Source organism: Caloenas nicobarica, chromosome Z, assembly GCF_036013445.1.
Source record: "Caloenas nicobarica isolate bCalNic1 chromosome Z, bCalNic1.hap1, whole genome shotgun sequence".
Lineage (NCBI taxonomy): Eukaryota > Metazoa > Chordata > Aves > Columbiformes > Columbidae > Caloenas > Caloenas nicobarica.
This window is the reverse complement of record NC_088284.1, coordinates 106,735,787-106,753,731: the sequence shown is the minus strand read 5'-3', so window position 1 is coordinate 106,753,731 and position 17,945 is coordinate 106,735,787. Positions and strand designations below refer to the sequence as shown.

General features: G+C 43.2%; 1 protein-coding gene across 13 annotated transcripts in view; it reads right to left on the bottom strand.

Moving 5' to 3' along the window:
• The window catches only part of NFIA (nuclear factor I A), a 246,526-nt gene that overhangs the window by 103,927 nt on the left and 124,654 nt on the right, over positions 1 to 17,945 (bottom strand). For 12 of the 13 annotated variants that reach the window (XM_065657896.1, XM_065657898.1, XM_065657897.1 and 9 more), the window contains exon 3: positions 7,896 to 7,961. The exons of the other annotated variant lie outside the window; for it this stretch is intronic. In XM_065657896.1, the coding sequence (XP_065513968.1) occupies positions 7,896 to 7,961 (66 nt within the window). The remainder of the gene's footprint in view (positions 1 to 7,895; positions 7,962 to 17,945) is intronic. 13 annotated transcript variants of the gene reach the window in all.

Below are 17,945 nucleotides of genomic sequence, written 5' to 3'. Positions count from 1 at the left end.
GTAATTCCCAGCGGTTTGACCACAAAGGGCAAGATCTTGGCCAGGGATTGCTTCCCATCGCGGGAGAGCAGCGGATTTTGCTGTTGCTGTCTCGGCGTGGAAGGTTCCCGCTCGCTCCACCAGCCGACTGGCACCGCTGCAAAGAGACGCCACCTAAATAGATGTGAAGTAATGAATACTTCGGATATGCGACCGATTTCAGAGTGTGCTTTTATCCACAGGCCCTGTATTTATAGTTTAAGTCTTTTCAATTAATACGCACACCCTGCAAGAATTAAACTACTAATTATCACATTTTCCTGTGGTTCACAGAACTTTCATCAGATCTAGTAAATGAAATCACGAGTTCAGCAGAAGAAGCTTTACTGCGCCAAATTATGTCAAGGGTATATCATGTTGATAATAAAAGATCACTTGGTTGGAAGCCTAACCTAGAAGGTTGGGGAGGCGTAAAAAGTTCACATTTTGGATCGCGCTGCTCTGGCGTGGGCGTTTTGTGTTTTCTTCTCTTGGTTATTGTGGAAGGCAATTTTCCTGCAAGTAAAATTTTCCCTTTGTCTTACATTACAGGCATTAGGGAATTCTTACATCAAAAGACAAATAGATAGGTTTGGGGTTTTGTTTTGCAAGTTAGGCCTTGGCATCACATTCTCTTGCCACTAATAAACTCCCCTCTCTACAGGATAGAAAATTAAAACGATGCCTACACCACAAACAAACTTCTTTCCCTGAGTGCCCAACTTCTTGGTGGGCAAGCGTGGTGTTCAAAAGCATCCTTCGGCCTGCGGCAGCAACCTGGCACCCTTGCTGTTACCTTGTGGATAAACGCACGTGGAAAGGAGTGAAACGGAGCAACAGAATAAAAAATACACCTTGAAATGACTTAGAATAATCGCAGCTGTATTTATGCACCTTACCCACTGGAAAGCTTCGTTGCCTTTTTCCTGTACACACATATGGAGAAATAAAAATATATACCCTAGCCACATTTTTATTTCGCCTTTTCCTTGCAGTATTCAGCCACTCCAAGCGTAATGAGCATTTCGTGTCTTTCGAGCACTGCTTTGTCATGCTATGAGCATTCATTTCATGCTTTGAACACCTCCTGTCACACTCGCCTTGGATGAATTTTTGGCGGGAATGCTTTGCTCGTGAAGGTTAATGGTTAGCAGCAGTGAAAACCGAAGTCCTGCGTCCGTCGCCAGGCCTCAAACACGGCAGGTCTCTCCACGCGGCCCCGGCAGCGCTGACCCTGACTCACGACCACGATATTGCCCGACTGACGGTCAACACCCTTCGCTGTCGCAGTCGCAGGGTCCCCTCAAGAGAGTGCCAGCTACTGATCAGCAAGCTCAATCCTGAGCCTAGCGGAGGAACCTGCTAAATCCTGGAAACGGTGTGACGGTGCCTCACAACCTGGACCACGAAATCATCTGACTTTGAGCGCGAATCTCAATGCAAAGATGGTAATACAGGAAAAAATGGTGTGTTCTTTCCTGGTTATTCAGATGCATCTCCATGACAGGCTGGGAAACACAACTGGATGCTGCAAAGTTCCCGTTCTAGACTATACTGCATTTCCAGTTCTTGCTGGAATCTATCCGTAATGAAATAAGATGAAAAAAAATGCAAGACTAAATCACACACCAGTTAAATTTATAACCAGGCATATCTGCTTTTGTTTCCTTGGGCAACGCTGGCTCTCGGAGCTGCCCACGTGCGCTGTCTCCCAGGGGGTGATGAAACACAGGCTGGACCTCATCGGACCTTCGTCACCTGATGGGTCGTGTTGGAGCCAACCGTTGATTCCGTCCAACCCACAGGACGGCAGGAGAGCAGCCCCACCAGTGCCCTCCTGCCCAGCCAGAGCTTTCAAGCCCGGACAAAGTTCCCATTGCTGTTCCCGCTAAGCAGCGTGATGTCTAAGGGTGCAAATCCGTTCAGAATTTGGTCCTGGCAAGTTCCAAAGGTGCAAACAAGCTGACATCACCAGGAGCTTTGACTTCGGCGCCAGCTATGAGATTCCTTATTGAAAATGCGAAGGGCTTTTTCTTTTTTTTAAAGCTTTTTTTCTGAAGCAAAGTTAATTTTACATTAGTCCCTCAGGCTGTGATAACTCCTCAGCGTTGCTCTGTAAACAAGAGAGGAGAGTCTTCTTGCATTTGTAAGACTGGGATGCAAATGATGCCATGAACAAGAACACTAATAAAAGCTGCCGTTACTGTATCGCCCTGTTTGCAACTGTAACTGAAAGAAAACTTTCTCTGCCAGGCTCGGTTACCTGCTGCGAAGGAGGTTTTTCGGGAACGTTCGTTACCAAAGATGATGTAACTTTCTGACAGCACCAGTTTCAGCATCCTATGTTCAGAGAACGGCTCATGCCCGTGCCCTCCCCAGGTGGGAATTAAGGGGATTTAGGTGGGAATCCAAGGACCGCTGACCCTACAGACACCTCCCGTCCTGCCGCCCTTGGCAGCACCTCCTCGGGGAGTTCGGTGTAAAGCTGGTTGACATCAAGGTCAGCCAGAGCCGAGAGGCCGGGGAGCAGCTGGACCCACCTGGAGCGGTGGAGATGGGAGGTCAGGCGTGGCCTGAGAAGAAGGGATGGCCTTGGAAGACAGCCTGGTTTTGCAGGTTTTGGCTGTCGAAGGAACTGGAGGTCTCTCAGCCACCGTTTAACTTATTGTAGTAGAGCGGTGGGAAGAACCACAAAGAACACTTAACGTTTTATGCCCGTCTCAGCTCAAGAGGAAGGTTTGAACAGCGAAATCTGCATCCAAGAAGAGTGTCCAACCCCCGGGCCAGGCGGGCCCCGATTCCACTGGCTGCAGGACACAAGAACGCCAGGTTTGGGCACCAGAAAGGGGCTGGACGCTGCAGCTTGGTAGTTACGGCAGAGAGGTCATTCCACAAGCTGCTTTTGCGTTTTACCAGGTTGCACGTGATCCCTCCTGCCTTGCAGCGCCAGCTGTATCACACCTGCCATGACCAGCATTGCCCAAAGAAGAAAAAGAAACTTTTCTTTCTGTACATCCCCACTATCGCCTTCTCTTCCCCCAACAGCTTGAGGACCAGAATTTCCTCCTTTATGTTTTCAGGCATGGAAAAGTAAGCATATACTTCTACATTTTTTTAAATGTTTAATGCTCGAGTCCAGCCCTACTTAAGCAAAGAATTCACAGATGATATTTACAAGTCCAGTGTAATTACTGCAGGGTTGAAAAACGAGTTCTGTGAGTTACGGTACATCATTGTTTTTCTTTTTTTCTTCTTTTTTTTTTAATGTTACAAAGAACAATGTGCCTTTCATTTCCTGCAGTGCTGTTAAGGTACTTGCAGCTCAAAGCAGCAAGAATACATTAAAACTAAAAAGCATTTGGTTTGGGCATTAAACATTTTTATTTTTTAGCTCAATGCCTCTCCCTCTACAGAAATTGTTTGAGCGATGAATTTGGCACACATTTGTAATCAGCTGTAATAACGAGTGCCGCCTCGCTCACTCGAAATGAGAGAATTTACCAACTTCTTTAAAACGAACGTGCCACTCCGCAATTAAAGCGGTGTGCCACCAACTCGGAGCTATCAAATCGCACGGCCACACGCTCGAGAGGCATCAGCTGTCTGCAGAAAATGACGCAGCGTTCTCCTGCTTTACCCGGCGCGCTCCGTGTGCACCTTTACGCTGCAGTTATCAATTTACCTTTACGCTGCAGTTATTAATTCGCCAGCACCACCACATCAAACACAAACATCGCCCGGTGCCTGTTTGACATCCAGTTACCGACAGCAGCAACGCGGCGCGGTACCACAATTATTAACCAGTTCGTGCCTTCAGCTCCTGCCGGAGCAGAGCGGGATGTGACTTCTCGTATTCACTGAATCTCCGAAAGCCAGAATCACAGATATCCCCGCTTTGCAGACAAAAAGGCTGAAAAGTTTTCCTACAAAAGTTGAAAGTAATCCTACTCACAACAACAAAATCTATCCGATAACCGTTGCCACGACTGAAAGTGAGAATAAAAGCCCTAGAGAGAGTCCCCGGCAATGCTGAGCCGGGAATTCAGTTGTCCCTGATCCCCAGGCAGGCAGGCACTTCACTACACCAGACAAGCCATTTTGTCATCCTCAGTTCACTGAAAACTAGTTTGTTTATAAAATACAACACCAAACCAGTGCATTTAACAAGCTTTTAAAATCAATAACCTTTTTCCCTTTTTTTTTTTTTTTTTTTTTTTAATTGGGTGATTTGCAAAATCGCTTTGCGGTGCCAACTGAAATGAAGCTTTTACATACCATTAGGCGACTACAAAAGTGAGGAATTTTCCACACGGGTGTTCCACCCAGCTGGTCAGACAAAAAAACCTCATTTGAGCAAAATATCAGGACATCGGAACACACTCCTGCCTTTCAAATGAAGTTGCTGGTCCCTTTCATCAGCACGCCTGCAAAAATGTCCTCACCCACACAACAAACAGCCAAATTCTGGGTTTTCTTCCTCTCCCCAGGCTCTTTTTTACATGCTAAGGGACCTGAGAACAGCACCACGCACACCAGTGGGTTCCACATCAGCTTTACCCCCCGTTCCAGGACAAGACATCTGGACGTTGGACCATGTACCCACGGACAAGCCCTGTCTCGTCTACATGTTTGCTTTGCATGACCACCGTGCTGGGTCTCTCTCTCTAGAAAAAAAAGAAATTAAATGCTTGATATTTTTGCTGTAGTGACCGGGTAAGTGACTGCCTGGAAACTATTGTGGCTTAATGAAGGGTGAAGGCAAGGCCAGAGTTGGTGTTCAAGCCACCACTGAGAGTAGAAGATGTCACCATCTTCTCTGTCTGAAGATTCTGCTCCAGAAATGCCACTGTAAAGCCCCCTAAAAACCAGGAGTGCCTCTAAAAGACAAGCTTTTTTTTCCCCCCGTGAACTTCACTTTAATGAAGGTTAGACATACAGGCTTTCCAAAATAACACATACAATTTAGAATGATAAATTAAAATCCGTAGTAGGAGGCCTTCTTTTTCAGGGCTGTATAGTTGACCCTTTTGAACCTACATTACTCAAGGTATGCAAAATATATGTGTATAATAAATAGCTCTAGAATTTATGGAGTGGAACAGAAAGGATATTAACAGGCAAGTAGAGAGGCTGTATAACCCTCACAAGGCCTTTAAAGATTTATTTTTTTAAAACGAAGGAATGCATGCATGTAAAAGGTAGTACTTAATCGATACACTTCTTTGTGCCTTCCAGAAACACATGCAAAACGATTCCAAATCTGCCCTCAATCTGGTCATTCTGCTGTTAGCATCAGTGGGAATAAGATTATTCACCATACTATTTTTCTTTGATTAAAAAAAAAAAAATAATAATAAAAAAATCCTCTCTGTGTGGGCTCATTCCCACTCTCAGTAAAATCAATTACGAGGCTGCTGTTGACTCCGGCGGGATTTGGATCAGGCCCTGTGGAAGTGGGTCTACAGCAAGTGTAGAACAACGCGGTTAATATGATTTATTGTGTCCGTTCCTGTGCGTGCAGTTTTTCATTTTCTGAAGCCCGCAGTTTTGCTTTCATCCTCACGTTCGGTAGATAAGAGCCGCGGATCTGCGTTGATCTACACCCTGGGTACACGGGGGGTGTGTGTGCCCAGAATGAGCTCAGCGGCTGCCCGGGGGGAGCAACCCCCGTAGGGCCAACACACTGTGCGAGACGCATTTGTAAAGCAAATCTCCCACACCGGCACTGCAAAAGGTGCCGTGATCGCTGAGGAGGCTTCTGCTGCGGTGGGGAAAAACACCCTTTAGTAAAACGGAGAAAAAGAAAAATCCTTTTTCCTGTTTATTTACCAAAAAAAAAAAAAAAGTACCTTTTGCAGGTTACCGGTAAAGTTCCAAGAATTCACTAAAAGCCTGTTTTACAAGGGAGGCTCAGAGATATTTCATTTCACTAGGCTCTTACAGATTTTGCATTATTTAACACTGATATTGCTGCTTTTCAGGGTGGTTGTTGAGTAACAGGCTTCCTTCAGATTGCAGGGTAAGAAGAACTGTGGTTTAATAGCTGCGAAAGAATATTATCTAAACATGAAATAATAACATGCTTGGTGCCTAATACGCTCTAAATTAAAATATGATTTAATAAACATCGGCAACATATTCCCCACACAAAAAAAAAATACCAGAATTGGCAGAACAAAAATCACAGTTTAGTCAGTTCTTCTCTTAACCTCGCAATCCTTTGGCTACAAATTAGAATTTCTGTGAAGAGGATTGATAAGGGAAATTAGGCTCTGCCTTTCAGAAACAACAGAAATGTTTTAAGCCGGTATGTTTAGAGATGAGCGGCACAAAATCTATCAAAATATGAAACCTTTCATATTTCAATGGGAGGAAAATACAGGAACCCCCAAAGCCAAAATCTTACCAGCCCGATGAGCCGTATGTTCTATGTCCTGCCGATACATGCTCAGATTTTAAAGCTTGTTATATACCTAAACCCTTCTTCTTCCCTCAATTCTATGTGCCATTTAAAACTTGAATGCGGGGTGGATGTGAACATAGCCCTCCAACCTCACCCCCACCTGCAGCTTGTTCGGTTCCTAATAAAGTCCCCAAAACAGCCCCTGACCACCTGCCCAGCTGTGGGGACACCCTGCGAAGATCTGAGACAAACCCAGGTAGCCGCTCTGCCAAAGGGCAATCACAGCTGTATTATTATAGATGCGATATTCCTACATGAGATGGATTTAAATGTGCCAGAAACGGTGGCAGGTTGTAGAGACGCAAACCCGTCGCACAAATTATTTTCGGTGTATGCACAGCAGACCCCACTACAGCAGATCCCTCGTCTACATTTAGGTATTTTTAAAAAAAAATCTGGTTATGGATTAAACAAAAACGTTAAGAAAAACTACTAATAATAATCACTTTCACTTTGGGAGACACTATTTCTAAGTCCTAAACATAAGCAGTAAACCAAAACTCAGATGCTGATGGGCCAACAAAAATTGCTGAGGTCTGCCTTACTTAAACATAAAAAGGAAGAGAAGTTGTTCCTTTACACACGTCCTTAGCCTTTCCCATCCAGTCCCTACAGAAATTCCCTATTATCGGACGATCTTTTTCCAGGCTGCTTTACAACGCCAAGCCAATGATTCTGCAGAAGCTGTTGCTTCTACTTTAAAACTGTCCCGGTTCAAACAATATTAGCGTTCCCAAAAGTCACGGTCCTGCTGCTGCTTCCAAATAAGCTCAAGCCGCTGCCACCTGAAACAACGTACAGAGAATAAGGAGCTCCAGTTGAGCCTCTCTGCCCTGCTCACCCGTAGTAGCTACAACCTTTAGCAGATTTCTTTTTGCAATAGGGAACGGGTCTTGCAGAAACGTATTTCGAAGCGACCGTTTTGTTTGGCGGGACTACCCGACATCCCGCGCTCTAAAATGATGCCTGGAAAGTCTGGTACTTCAGGGTGGCGTGTGAGAGCACCAACAAACAAAACGAAGTCAAAAGCACATAGATAAAATAAAAATGAAAGCGATGAAGCGCACAGCCCTAGGGTGTCGTGACTCACGGCCCGGGGACTGAAAGCCTTTGCTATGGAGGAATAAGGATAAGGGTTGCATACAGCAGGCTCTTTAATGGCATCTCCCTAATTAGAATTATTTTTAAAGGGAAAAAAGGTCTCTCTGCAGGAGTGGAGAAAAAAAAAAAAGCTACCTTAGATGAGTGGAACAGTAGCATTTTAACTATGAGGAGAGTACAAAACCTATTTGTAGCTATCCCATGTCAATTATTCTGAATAATCTTTTAATATCAGACATAGGGAGAAAAAAAAATCTTTATAAATGTGGGCTGTTTTAACATCCCAAAGCAGGAGCAGCAGGTAAGAACTTACCATTTTCTGGCTGGTCCTTAATATCAGCTTCACTTGGCTGGCTGGGACTTTCAGATTGACTTGAATCTGAAAAACATAAAATACAGCCAAAAATTACAGGGTCTGCTGTGGAAAATAGATGAGAGGCGCCAGACTTCCTCCAAAGGCTGAGAGTACAAACTAAGGACAGGAGTGTTGCACTAGGACATGATAATGCAAAAGTCCCGTGCCCAGGTAATATTTTTGCTAGGAAAAAAAATTTAAAAAAGGGAATCTTGTTTACAGCACTACACAGAGTGCTTGGTGTGTGTGTGTTAGCATAAATTAAGCTTTGAGAATCCTTCTTTTTAGAGAAGGCATATTTAAACTACTCTCCTACATGTGTTTTATAATGCAGCCTCTGTGTTGTATACAAACCAGAGCCTTAATCCAACACATAGTAAAGTCTCAAAACCATATTTGCAAGCAGGCATATAAAGGTAACTAAGCAACACTACAAAGTCGTGGGGATTGCTGTCTACACATTTCTGGAACAAAATCTGCAAAACTCAGAGAAGAGCTGATTTTGGTCACACTTCTGCAGTGGTCACAGTGCTACAAGTTCACTGAGAACGGCGGCGTTGTGCCCGATCTGCAGTGGTGCAAATGAGACCAGATACTGGATGAAATGCTTTAGAACTTGTGCAAATAACGGGCCCTACGGACTCCCAGTTTACCCTCTCCAATGAACGCCATTTATTTGCCTAAAACAATAAAATGACCTACAAAAGGATATGTGTCAATATGAGCGTTTTGCATTTTTTACACGTTTTTATCTCTACTTCAAGTGAAGACGATTGCTCTCTGCTTCAAAAATTATTCTTAGTAAAAGCTTTAGTCAAATCGCATTTTCCTTCTGAGTTACTTCTATCACTATGAATTGGGAAAAAAGCCCCTTTACCTGTGCGACAAAACATTACCAAAAAAATCCTTCCGATTACTGTTTTTGCAATTAATACAAATAGAAAAAGATTATTTCCCCCAACGTCCCCCAAATAGTTCTTTAATCTAGCGATCCCATAAAAAAAAAAAGTTTTGGCTGCGAAACAAAACTTAGGAAACGAAACCACTTGCTACTGCATCAAAACCACCCCCAATTGTGGCCAACCTGTTTCCTGACTCCACCTTGACTTTGCAGAGTTCAGAATTAGCTGCCTGAAATCTGACCACATCTCAGTGAGGAGTCAATGCAAGATCAAAAGGTCATGACACTTAACTGTGATTAAATTGAAAATCTTACTTCTATTGCAACAGAGTGATAACACCACCCCTTCTTTTTCTTTGAGGTATTAATAGCGCTGGAAGAAGCAGTACTACTAGTGACCTTGGGTCAAGCGATGCTAATTTATTGCTTTAAAAAGGTTCCTTGCTTTTAAGCAAATGAAGATTTTAATTACCGCAGAGCACTATAAAGAAAATGCCTATTTTAAATATTCAATTTTTTTTTTTTTTTTTTTTACCTGCTGGCTGTATGCATTAGGTATCATTCAGAAGCTTAGAGGACAATCTTGTATAAATTAAAAACTATGTGTAAAAAAAAAGCGCTCACAAAACCGATGTCGATAAATTTCAGACTATAAACATCCAGAATATTTAGCAAAGAAAGCTTAAATCCCGATGCTTCGATTTCAAATCGATGACATTCTCCGAAAAAAGTGATACGTTTCCCCAAACGCCCAGAACCTGTTTCCTCTCTTTTATATTTATTATTTTTAATAATTTCTCCAATGAAGCTCGGTGAAAAAAATTATTCTCGCTTCTGCGATTTTGTTTTAAATATTGATCTTCTGGGTTACCCTCAACTGAAGCTCATATGAGTGGCAGCAGATAGACTACCGGGTAATATACACGGTGCTGTTATATTGTGGACGCTGGATTTTGGCGAGAAGTTTCACGTTTCCGATACCGCAAAGGTAGAAACAAAGGTAAAATATCAGGAATGTAAAATATTTAGTTAACATTCAAAGTCAACATTCAACGGATTTCATTTTACAGAGCTATCGCTTAGTTTTTAGTTTTTCCTTTTCCTCCAGCCAGCCACGGCTCGATCGGCCTTTGGGCTTTATGTTTAAAGTAGGGTCGGAATTGCGCAAAAAAATTTATATATTTGAAAAAGTGAACTGCAGAAACGTGGGACCGAAAGCACGTTTTCCTTTCCAAATTTGACAGAAGCCGGCGAAGCCGCGGCTGGGGCTGGCACCTCGCTCCCCGAGCGGGAGCTGCTCCTGGATTTTGAGAAACAAAGTACTTTTGTCTGTGTTTGAGCGCTGTTTTTCCAACACCAAAGCTGGTGGCACAAGAGAGACTCCACCGGCCGTTGGACATTTGTTTGCACACTGAATCTTAACTTTCTTCTTTTATTACCCTGCCTACTGCGATAACGTTTTTCCCCGGTTCTGTTTTCCTGTAGCCCGCCCCTTCTGCTGAAATTAAATATTAATTTCTAAAAAAAAAGACAACAAAGGCTTTAAGCACTATTCTTCACGGGGCAATAAAATGCAGGACGAGGTAGAATTAAACCCAATCTACACCGCGGCAGAGCTCACGGGAGGCTACCGAAAACGCGCACTGGGCAAGCGTACGCTCAGCATTGTTATGCAAGGTGGCATCTTGTGGAAACCCCAGATAAGAAGACGGAGTTAAGGCACTTAGCCAAAATGTTTATATGCAGAATTTTGCTTCCCTGATTTTATTCAGATGCCGCAGATGAGCCGGTACATATAAATGTGCCGCCACATGGTTAAGGGATTGGCAAAATCAGAGCCGTTGTGTTTTACAGTCTTGCCTGGGACGAGGGAGTCTTGCTCAGCCTCCACCGCTCGCTCTCTGCTTTTTCAGCAGTTGGCAGTAACTCCTGTTGGGGCTTTTTTGTTGTTTTTGCACATGGAAACTGAAAAATTCCCGTTTTCTGAACGTTGGGTGTTCTGCGGGCTCGGCTACAACGGGAGGGGGAATGTCTGTCCTGCTGAGTCAGTTCGCCAAACAGGTGACCGGAGGAATAAATTAATTTTTGCCCATACATAATTGATATAAATGGAAGATCGTTTTCATAAGCATTTGCATTAAATCAATAAAATCACTTACTATAGAGCAGTTTAACAATTCATTTGATTTTCTCTTTTCTATATATTTGATAGCCGCTCTGCAAAACAGTGTACACTTTATGCCTATTTTCTTTAGCAACAACACTGCCAGTTAAATTCTACCACCTGCAATAATTAGAGCCATTGGAAAACATACAAAACAAAATATACAGTAGATGCGAGCCCCTCTTGAATCCGCGGCCCCCTGCGGCAACGAGTTTCATTGGTGCCTTAAGCTAAGGCTGGTAGGAAGCCAAAGAATCTGTATATTACAATAAAGTGCATGTTATTAAGGGGAGGATTTAAATGATTTCAGATGGAGTTGGAAATATTATAGTGAGGAACCACTATTAACATTGCTGATTTAAAAAAAAAAAAAAATTAAAAAATCACCACGGAATCTAGTTTTATATTTAAGGAAGCTTAACCTTGAATAGCACAATGGGTTTTATTTGGGGGCTTTTTTAGTTAAAGAAAAGTTAGTGGTTGGAATTGTTAACCCTGAACTAGCTGGAGTTAGTGAGAGCACGTACACTGGAGTCGAGGATACTGGACAGGAGAAGCTCAAGGGGTTCTGGTATCAACCGTAATCATGGGCAACAGGACAAAAACCACGTCACACCTATTTTACTATCTACTTCCAAGAATCAAGTATGAATAAGGGATAAAGAAAAAAATGAACCCCAACAAAACAGGCTAGTTTTTCCCAAGTAGCAGTTCCTACTACACCTCTATTTTGCGTTCCTCTTTGAATCTGTTTCCCGAGTCTATCCTACTGGTTACGCCCAAGCCCCAGGTTCGATCTCAAACCATAGACCAGGATGAGTCCTCCAGCTCCAGGACAGAAGCTCTGGACTTTTCAATACGCAATAATTTTCTTTTTGAGCTCCAGCCGGGCTGCAGGACGGCTGCGTGGCAGCAGGGCTGGCGGCGCTGGAAGGGAACGCTCCATTGTTTGGAAAGAATAAAACCTTCCCAGGAAAGTCTGGCCCGTGGACAGGACCAATGTCAACAGACTGACAATGTTGTTCTCTTTTGTAGACCGTGACACAGACGGCGAAGAGCTGTTACGCTCCTCCACCAAAAAAAAGCCCGATTTGAGCATCATGGCGCTTCTCGGTGCTACACCACTTTGTGGCTACCTGACTTTGGAGAAACTGGACCCTTTCTTGGGCGCTCGCCGTGTTTTCCAGGGCCGAATCCAGCCCGCGGTGGCTGTGACCTACAGGAACTGTCCTCACTGTCTGTTGCTCTGCACAAACTGAATTAACGGGTGCCAACGTTATTTTTTACCTATGTTGAGCCAGCCTCCAGCTCGCAGCCAGCGCAGAAACACACAAGTTAAATTCTCCATTTGTATCATGTTTTTTTTTTTTTTTTGGGGGGGGGAAATATTGTATAATAAACTGACATATTTTATTCAAGTCTCAGCGTCCTATTTGTAATAAAATATTTATATGGCTGGGTTGTGTTCATGCAATAAATTTTTCATCTATAATTTTGGGCATGGATTCTACCAAAGATTTATGTATGTTAAATAAAAAAAAATTCTAAATCATGTTCCTTTATATACAGTCTTACGTGGTGAGCTTAAGGGATTTACAAACAGAAACCAGCACCAGGACCGAGGCTTTTTTACAGTAATTTTCCCTTCATTATACATTGTAATAGAAACATATAGGGATCGCTCCATATATGCTACAATTATTATTTACGGCTATTTTGGTGGCTACTACTACTTCTTTTAGGGAAGGCCTGGTCCTCCGTTTAACTCTGGCCATCGCTTTCAAGTCAACTTTTATAGGGAGTTCAAAGTGCTTCATTATCATAGACCTCACCATCACACACGCACACACCCGTACCAGATTTCAAGTTTTATTTCGTACCCCCCTGCACCGCACACCCCATCCCCACGAAAAAGGTTCTGCAGTGGTAAAATCCCCGTGGTGCCAGCCTGTTTTGTTTTTTTTTTTAATAAGGCGAGGACTCTTAATTCCTGTACACTGGGAAAGAGATTATCTTTGATAATGGAAATGTAAATCAAAGCTTGCTGTTGTTTATTCCAGACAGACATTTGTGTGTTAAGTCTGTTTATCAGGCAACACTTTGTCTAAGCCAGGAAGTAGTCAGCCTTTGTAACGAGATGTATGCAAATGATTTTCCCGTCAGCCCTTGCCGCAAAAACTTTTGTGGCAAAAACCCTCCTTGTTACTTCACCAGCAAGACGCTCCTAAGCTACCCCGGCAAGTAGACTAGCAACAAAACAGCGAGCTAGACTATGCCGATGAGTCTGAATGAGCCCAAAACATGTGCCCGCAGTCTGGTGCTGGGCATTGTGAGCAGACTTTGTGTCTTACATCTGTTTATCGGGCAACGCTCTGTCTGCTGGGGCGGCTTTGTACCAAGGTGGGTGCAAACAAAGATCCCCACAACTCCCAGGCTAACTTTGTGAGGGTTTTTGGGTTTGGTTTTTTGTTTTTTTTTTTTTTTTTTTGGATGAAGAAATTCCCCGGTTACTTTCCTGGTCGTGGGGAATAAGAACGTGAAACTTCGCCATGAGGCTGCGAGACCCTAAAGCTGTATCAAAATGGTTTCATTTTAAATCAACTTTCTTTGTTCTCACAAGCCCATAAATGATTTACTGCTATCGTGTGATAGCCTAGAATGTGGGGAATCTGTGTATTCCCATACTTGTTCCTTGATATTACAAACAAGTATTTGATTCACTTCTAACTGTTTGTTTTTAAAACAGTTTACAGCCTTTGATTCCTGCTTACTGATTCATTTCTGGAACATTTTCTATTTATTCCTCTGCAGTAGCAAACGTTAATTTTGACTTAATTCAAATTGTCATCAAAGGCTTCCTTAAGAAATCCCACAGCACAGATTTTATTTGTTATAATACAATATTCTTAAAGTAAACATCATGCGACTGTGTTTTTTTAATTCCAAGAGATACAAAAATCCGTTACCCAAAGGATTCAAATTGGTTCGGCCCTTTTTCCTAGACAAAATAAACACTTTAGGACTTTACTTGTTTGTATTCTCCTCAGTGGTGCTGTATGCATCACCAGCTAAAAACAAAGAAACTTTTAGCTGCTCAGACAAAATGCAGAAGCTCCCCAAACAACGAAGCGGGGGGGTGGGGAGGCATTCAGAAAGTCTGACAGTCCATTCAATATAGGGATGATGGCCATAATGCATCCAGGGTCCCCTTGCTAATTAAATATGCATTGGCACAGTTTTGATCGATGCAAGCCATGGATCAGATGACACACCTGCAAAATCTTGAGCCCAGAGCTCCCAGGAAAAGGAAAATACAGGCTGTCTCCTTATCTTTGTTTTCAAAGGCTCTCAATTTCTGTGCTTAGATATCTAATTTAATTCTCTCACCCCTCAGCAAACTGGATTAGGAAAGTCAATACCGCCATTGTGCATCGACAGGAACACACAGCTTTCCTTTTATTCAATTTAGCCATGACCTTTAGACAAAGATAATGACAACTGTCTAAAAGTAAGGTAAGGCCTGAAGGAAGGCCCTGCGGCGGGGCCCCTCTCTTCCGCGGCTCCTCGGCCCGGGGAGACCCCACCGGACACGCAGCAAATTCACAACGAAATGTTCTCCCCAGATCGCACGGACCGGTACCCCGGCGGAGCGGGAAGGGCCCGTGTCCCACCCCGAGGGGCTGGGACACCTCGCTGGGGACGCGGGACGGCGGCCGGACCCTCGGGAGCCCTTTGCCCAGAGGTGGCAACGTCCTCAGAGGACGAGATGCCAAGAAGAGGGACCGCGCCGGCCCGTTTGTCCCGCTGGCCACTAAAGCAGTGAAACGGCCGGGTCGGGCGAGCGTCGGCGGTGGCACTAATTTCTAATTTCTGGCTCCGATACTTGGGGGGGATCATAATCCTCGAGCTGAGGGCACGGCGAGCCGCACACAGGAGGAGGAACCGGCCCGCAGATTGTCCTGGAGCTGAGCTGAAGCCAATGGAAATGACATTACTTTCCCCTATTTTTATCAGCCTTCCTACACCAGATAGCATCTTTCTGATACATCTGTAAGGGAAGGACGGAGAACATGCTCTAAGCTAACAAACAGCTACCGGCCGCTAATCCACTTTGGTACCTACAGATACGGGTTGGACCCAAATCGGTGATTTGGGCATATAAAAATTCATATTCATTGAGCAGCCCAGCTCCACCAAACGTTAGCTTCCCTGCTGCACAATGTTGAATTCTGCAGTATTTTTTTTAGCTGCATTTAAAAATACACTTGGCATTTCTAGCTGCGGACCAATATTTTTCTCATGTCTTTTTATACAGATTTGGAGGGAAAGATATTTGTAATGGAAAAAAATATGTGCAAAGTTGGATTGCTAAGTTTCTGTAATCTTGGGAAATAAAAAAAAAAGCAGCCTATGTAAGAGCTACAAGAAACCATATGGATCAACAAGAGCTGCCCTCATATCCCTGGGAAATATAAATTAACCTACATTTCATCATCATAAACCCCAAAATAAAAAGATCTAATTAGAGTCTCTACCCTCAGATTCACTTCTAGAAAATTTGCCTATCCCCCTCACAAAGTGATTTACAGTACTTACATCCATTTCTTCAGAGTGATTTAAATTTATTGAATCATTTCAATTTTTAGAGAGCTTCCATTTGGATCTGTACGAGTTTCTAGACATATGCAGTGCTCAGTTATTTAAAATTAATTGCGGTACAATAATTTTAAATTGCTTCGCACTATACGAATCTCAAGTGCTTTGAAATATTTGAACCATTCTATTTAGAAGCCATCAAACTTCTGAGCACATGCATCAAAGAGTTGTTTTAAAAGCCGAAGGGCCGCAGTGATGATCCCAAAGTGCAGGTGAGCACGGCTCTGGGCATGCTCAGTGCATGTGGATCTCAATTTATAGAACAATTCAACAAATTCTGCCCGAATGTCAATCTTTAATTAACAAAAACGGATTCCGTCATAATTTCAAACCGCTAAAAAATTTCTAAAGCTAGAAAAGCACTGTTATAAAATAATGGCATACATTAAAACTATTATTACTTCTAATGTATATTTATAGAACATCCTTTTATCCTGGAAATTAAAACATCTTATTAACATTAAACTAAGCTTTACAATACCTCTGTGGGAAAGGTGAGCATAACTATGCCCACTTTACGCCGGGATGAAGGAGGCACATAGAGGTTAAGTGATTTACCTTCCGAGGCACAGTTACTAAAAGGAGTAAAAAGCACGGGGCTGAGCTCTCAAGGCGCTGCTCTAGATAATAAAGTATCATTCCCACCAACGCAGCCATTACAATGGCGATGGCACTGACCGCTTAGGAAGCCTTGAACCACATTATATAGAAAATTATAATACTTGTTAGAGCGTACCCAAAGTCACCTACAAGTGATATTTGCAGTCACTCTCAGCTTGCCTTTTTTCTTGTTCTTATTAAGTATTTTGACAACAATAAATAATTTCTACATTTCTCTCCGGAGTATTTTCTAACTCAATTTAACGACAACGGCACCAGTATTTAGGATGACTCAATAGTTGGTTTTGCAATGCCTGACTTCAGGTATAAAGGCGAGTGAAGATGATGAGCAGGACTAGTAGCTTGGGTCGAAGTCTCCAGGTTTTGCTTCAATGCCATTTTACGCTGCTGAGTAAACCAACATCAGCAAAGCAGGATTATGTCCACCATATGGTGAGACTCCATCGGCGGTGGTACAGCCACCCAATTAATCTCTATCCCCCACCATCCCCTTGTTATTTATTTATTGTGACAAACCCATCCTGATGGGACCCCCGGCAGGGAGCTGTGTATTCCCGGGCTGCTCCCGTCCTCATTCTTTATCGGCCGATCTGGTACCGCTCTCCGGCCAAGACGTGCGGTGCTCCAAGGTCAAGACCAAGGAGGCTCGCTGGATTTTCCCCAGCAGACGGGAATAAAGGATTGCTCAGACCTGCCCTCCGTCAAAGAGCCAAATAAAACCCACTCCCTGACAACGGGCCTTCTTGCACCGCTTTCCAAAGCCTAGCTTTTCAACATCGCGCGAATGACCTCGCTGTTTCTGGAGACGGTCAGAATGTTCATATATTTCAGTCCGTGCCTCCTGCTAAGTTCTCTCCGCAGCCAGAGCTGTTCGAGGTTTCCTCAGCCAGCAAAAACAAAGAAAAACCCTCTTCAAATCAACAAACAGGGCAAACCCCTGACCTCCTCCTCCTCCTTTTCCAACCTCTCCCGCTTCTCTTTCTCCTTAAGGACAGGTGGAAAATCTTTCCTATGATTAACTGAAAATTCAAGGAAGAATCTACACATCGAACAGAATAAAGAATACTTTAAAAGAACTGATACCTCAAAGAATGGGCCCATTTTCCCTATTATTCTATTTCGCACAGGGAAAACCAATGTTGATAATAAAAATATGTGTGATTATTTAAGGAATAAACAAAAGGTGAACTAATATTCCATGGAGTTTTAGTCAATAACAGATCCCTACCACATTACAGACGGGGCAATATGAACTAAGCTTAGGTACCATTTTTTATTATGGATCTATACTAGCAGGCCAGTTTTCACAACTCTCTTTCATTTGATGTACCTGACACCTTTCCTCTTGGCTTCCATTTCAGCCCCTGTTAAGTACATATTTGGTTGCAGTGGCCAATTTTTTTTATTGTTTTTTTTTGTTTTTCCTGGCAGATGATTTTCCTTGTTCTGTGCACTCTGAGGGCTTCAACGTAGCATGTGAAAAATTTCCATTTCAGGTTTTCTTGAGCTTTGTGCAGAGTTAAACTGCTGGTAAAAACACACGGATATATAAAATTATGCAGCAGAAAAAAACCGCTCGATAGTTCCTTTTCCTCCATCCCTACCTTCCGCCCTCTTGCCTTTTTTTCCGACAACAATTGCAGAAATTTTGCCATCAGCCCAAAGC